At 70.2% G+C, this 4,417-nt stretch overlaps 1 protein-coding gene across 1 annotated transcript in view; it reads right to left on the minus strand.

Moving 5' to 3' along the window:
• The window catches only part of SEMA4C (semaphorin 4C), a gene marked incomplete at its 5' end in the record, with an annotated part of 6,141 nt that continues 1,730 nt past the window's right edge, over positions 7–4,417 (minus strand). The window contains 11 exon segments of the mRNA XM_021374716.1: positions 7–1,400; positions 1,690–1,760; positions 1,836–1,993; positions 2,070–2,185; positions 2,263–2,485; positions 2,761–2,905; positions 2,978–3,153; positions 3,281–3,432; positions 3,507–3,623; positions 3,716–3,812; positions 4,331–4,417. Of these exon segments, the coding sequence (XP_021230391.1) occupies positions 580–1,400; positions 1,690–1,760; positions 1,836–1,993; positions 2,070–2,185; positions 2,263–2,485; positions 2,761–2,905; positions 2,978–3,153; positions 3,281–3,432; positions 3,507–3,623; positions 3,716–3,812; positions 4,331–4,417 (2,163 nt within the window).

A 4,417-nucleotide genomic window follows, 5' to 3' on the forward strand; every position in this document is an offset into this window, starting at 1 on the left:
TGGGTCGGGGGGGGGGACCTTGAGCCACGATGGGGGGCCCAGTGCGCGGGTCACTGTCCCCAGGGCCAGGCCCAGTGCCCCGGGTGTGGAGCCGAGGCTCCGTCCCCAGCGTGGGAAGCGGCCCCAGGGTCCGGCTCCGGGTCCCCAGGCAGCCGCCGCTCCCCGGGCACAGCCCCAGCACCCGGGGCTCGGTCCCCGGGCTCGGACGCGGCCCCCAGCGTCCAAGGCGCCGTCCCCAAGACGGGTGACAGACCCCGACCGCGCTCTCCGTGCCCTGGGCTCGGTCCCCTCGGCCCGTGACAATTCCCGGGCCGAATCCCAGCGTCCAGGGCTCAGCCCCCAAAGCGAGCGACGTTCCCGGGCGCCGTCCCCCGTGGCAGTGACGATCCCTGGGCTCGGTCCCCGTGGCAGTGACGATTCCCGGGCTCCGTCCCCAAGGCGAGCGGCGGCGTTCCCAGCTCCGAGCCCGGCCCTCGCTCGCAGTACCGAAGATGCCCGCGAAGGGACGCGGTGCCCAAATCACGTCGCCACGCCGGGCGCCGTGTCCCTGAGGTAGGTGCAGCCACGCGCTGGGGCGGCTCAGACCGACGACTCCTCGGGGTTGGAGTCGGGCAGGGGCTGGCGCTGCTGCAGCTTTCGGCGCAGCTCCTCGGCCAGCTCGGCGCACGGCGGGCGCTCCTCGGCACCCAGCGCCAGGCGGATGTACCCGTTGGAGGAGGAGCCGCGCAGAGGGCCCAGGTGGATGCGGGTGGGCGAATGCAGCGGTTGCCCCGGGATGGCGGCGGGCGGCGAGGCGGCGCCGGGCGGGCCCCCGTTGCGGCACACGGCGTGGCCGGGCACGATCTTGAGCGAGCCGTCCGAGCAGTAGTAGCTGGAGGGGTCCCAGAGCTTCTCGTCCGAATCGGACGTGGCGCTGGGCACGAAGCGGGGGCTGTGCGGCTCCTTGGGCAGCTCGATGGGGTACACCAAGGTGCTCTCGATGGCCTTGGCGCCTTTCCCCAGCTCCTCGCGCAGCCGCCTCCAGAGCGAGAGCACGGCCAGCAGCAGCGCCAGGCACGCGGCGCCCAGGCACACGGCCACCACCCAGGCCAGCCCCGCGCTCTCCAGCGGCGCCCGCGTCTCCTGCGGCGCGCCGGGCAGCACGGCCACGCGGTAGGCCTCCCCGCCCAGCCGGGCGCCGCGCTCCTCCGCCACGCAGCGGTACGTGCCGCTGTGCTGCGCCCCGGCGCCCGGCACCACCAGCGCGCGGAGGTGGCGGTCGTGCAGCACCAGCGCCTGCTGGGCCGTCAGCGCGCGGCCCTCGAAGGTCCACAGCGCCTGCGCCAGGTTGGAGCCCAGGCGGCACGTCAGCACCAGGTCGGTGCCCGCCGCCACCGTCACGTTCTTGGGGGTGATGGCACCTGTGGGGCGGGGGTGGATCTCAGGGGGGGCCCCCAAAGGCGTCACCGCCACGGACGGGGTTGGGCGTCCCCGCCGTGCCACCTCTCCCAGAGCTGGGTGCCTCCACGTGCCACCTCCCACGGATGCAGTTGACGTTTCCCCGCCGTGCCACCTCCATGGAGCTGGGTGCCCCCCGTGCGCCATCTCCCATGGATGGATTTGGGGTTTTTCCCCATGGAGCCGGCACGTGGAGGCACCTCCCACCGCAGCACCACGTCCCCGCCGTGCCACCCCCGCGTCCCCTCTCACCTTGTGTGCCCACCAGCGGCATGGCGCAGGCACGCGTGTCGGAGCCCAGCACGTCCTGCACCAGGTGGGACCTGCGGGACGAGGAGGAGGAGGAGGTGAGGAAGGCCCTGCAGCGCAGCACAGAACCCCACGGATCCCCCCCTTACCCATTGAGGCCGTCGGAGCGCACGCAGCGGCTGCCATTGCGGCTCCAGGCGCAGTAGGGATCCCGCGCCAGGACGCAGTCGGCGCAGGACTGGTAGCGGCCGCAGTCGGCCACGGGCAGCTGGGCCACCTGGAGCCGCGAGCCGGCGAACAGCAGCTTCTGCGGGGACAGGGACGGGCGCTGAGGGGTCAGCCCTGGGGCGCGGACCCCACCGGAGCCACCGCTCCGCTCTCACCTTCCTCCCCGCCAGCACCAGGCTCTCCACGGGCTGCTCCGGCTCGAAGACCTGCAGCTCCTCCACCAGGTGAACGTGGGAGCCCAAATTCAGCGCCTTGTGCACCCAGCCGTCACCTGCGGGGCACGGCATGCGGCCAGCACCGTCCCCACCTCCCCAAGCCCGCCGCTCCGCGTCCCTCCTCCCGCCGTACCTGTGCCGACGAAGAGCACCTCGTAGACGGCCCCGTCCAGCCCGGCCACGCGGTCCACCACCAGCTGGGTGAAGTTGGAGTCCTTCTTGAGCAGCAGCGGGCGGCCGCGCTGCGGCAGGACGGGCTCGTCCATCAGCGGGTGCTTCTTGGCGAAGTTGAGCGTGTTGTCGGGCAGCGCCAGCGAGCTGGGGAAACCGTTCTGCCGGTGCCAGTCAGTGATGCACTGCGGACACGCAGCTCTGTCAGGTGCCCGGCTCCCCCGGTCCCGGGGAGGTGGTGGGGTCACCCGGAACCGGGGAGATGTGGCACTGACGGATGCGGGCAGGGTGGGGATTTTCCACGTCCCCGTGTCCCACATCCTGTTGTCTCCATATCCCCGTATCTCGTGTCCCCATATCCCCGTCCCTCATATCATCACATCCCCATGTCCCCACATCCCCAAATCGCACATCCCCGTGTCCCCGCATCCCTGTTACCCCCACGTCCCCCAGCACTCACCGCCCCGGGCCGCGGGCTCGGCACCTCGTCCGAGTACCGGCCCCACTTCTGCGCCTGCTCCCGGTACTCCTTGTAGGGGCCCTCGAACGCCTTCTTCACCTCCAGGATGTGGTAGCGGCACACGGCCGACACATCCACGTCCCCCCTGCATGGACAGGGCCGTCAGCGGGGCCCCGAGCACGGGGACCCCCACACGCACCGCTCACCACGCGCTCACCACCGCGCCTGGAAGACCCCGAAGAAGGCGGTGTCCTGCCAGCGCGCGCCGGGCAGCGTGAACACGGCCTGCAGGCGGTTGAAGTGCAGCTGCTGCTCCGGCGCGGAGCAGAGCAGGCGAGCCTTCAGGAACGTCGTCCACTTCTTCTGCAGCGTGCGGGCCCCGCCGACATCCCCCTGGGCAGCAAGCGGCACCGAGACCCTGTCATCCCTATAGGGCCACCCCATACCTCGCAGACCCCCACCCCCTATAGGGCCATCCCACACCTCGCAGACCCCCACCCCCCATAGGGCTGTCCCCTACCTTGCACACCCTCGCCACGCGGGCCACCACCTGCTCGGCGTAGCAGTCGTACTCCACCGCCCGCTCGCTGAAGAAGAAGTACACTTTGTCGTCGTCCCCAGTGCTGCTGCCCGCGCTCTCCTGCACGTATGCTGACGCCACGAAGTGGGGCTCTGCGGGGACAGACGGGGACAGTAGCACCGTGCAGGGTGGCCCTACGTCCCCATGTCCCCCGTGCCCCCAGCACCGTTCAGCCAGGACGTGAGGTACTCGGTCTTCATGGAGTAGTGCGGCCCCAGGTTGCGCAGGATGACGGGCTCGGTGCCCAGGAAGTTGTTGAAGGTGGCAGAGTACAGCTCTCCGTCTGCAGGGCCGGGGTGAGGGCGTTAGGGGCGGCTGCAGGGCCGGGGTGCCCAGCCCTGAGGTCACCACCGAGGGGACGCCGGTGCCACCTACCCACGATGAGGCCGGTGTGGCCCTTGGTGGGGTCGTAGGGGCACTTGCCCTTCCCGTCCTCAAAAGCCACTTGGTCCAGAGTGAAACCAGACAGCTCCTGTGGGGCACGAGATGAGTCCAGACCCCACACCCAGCCAGCCCTGGGACAGGGACAAACTGGGGACGGGGACAGCCCTGTGAAGGGAGGCCCTCCCGGGGACAGGGACACCCCTGGGTAACCCTCCAGGAGACGGGGCTGCCCTGGGTGACGCTCCTGGGATTGGGATTCACCAGGATGACTGTCCTGCAACGAGGACACCCCTGTGTGATGCTCCCGGGGACAGGGACAGCCCTAAATGGGCACAAGGACACCCCCAAATGATGCTCCTGGGGATGTGGACACCCCCAAACGGGCACAAGGACACCCCCAATGTCCCTGCTGGGCACAGAGACACCCCTGGATGATGCACCAGACGACACGACCACCCCAAGGTGATGACGTTCCTGGGGACAGGGGCACCCCCAAATGACATTCCTGGGGATGGGGACACCCCCAGATGTCCCTGCTGGGTGCAGGGAGGCTGTGCACAATGTCCCAGGGTGCGGGTGGGATTCTGGGGAGGGGGCTGCACTCACGATGTAGGCACACTTGGGCTGGAAGGCGTAGGTGCCGCAGGCGTACAGGTGGGAGCTGTTGTAGCTCTGCAGGAAGCGCACGTAGTT

The sequence above is a fragment of the Numida meleagris genome, chromosome 21 (genome assembly GCF_002078875.1).
Source record: "Numida meleagris isolate 19003 breed g44 Domestic line chromosome 21, NumMel1.0, whole genome shotgun sequence".
Taxonomy (NCBI): domain Eukaryota; kingdom Metazoa; phylum Chordata; class Aves; order Galliformes; family Numididae; genus Numida; species Numida meleagris.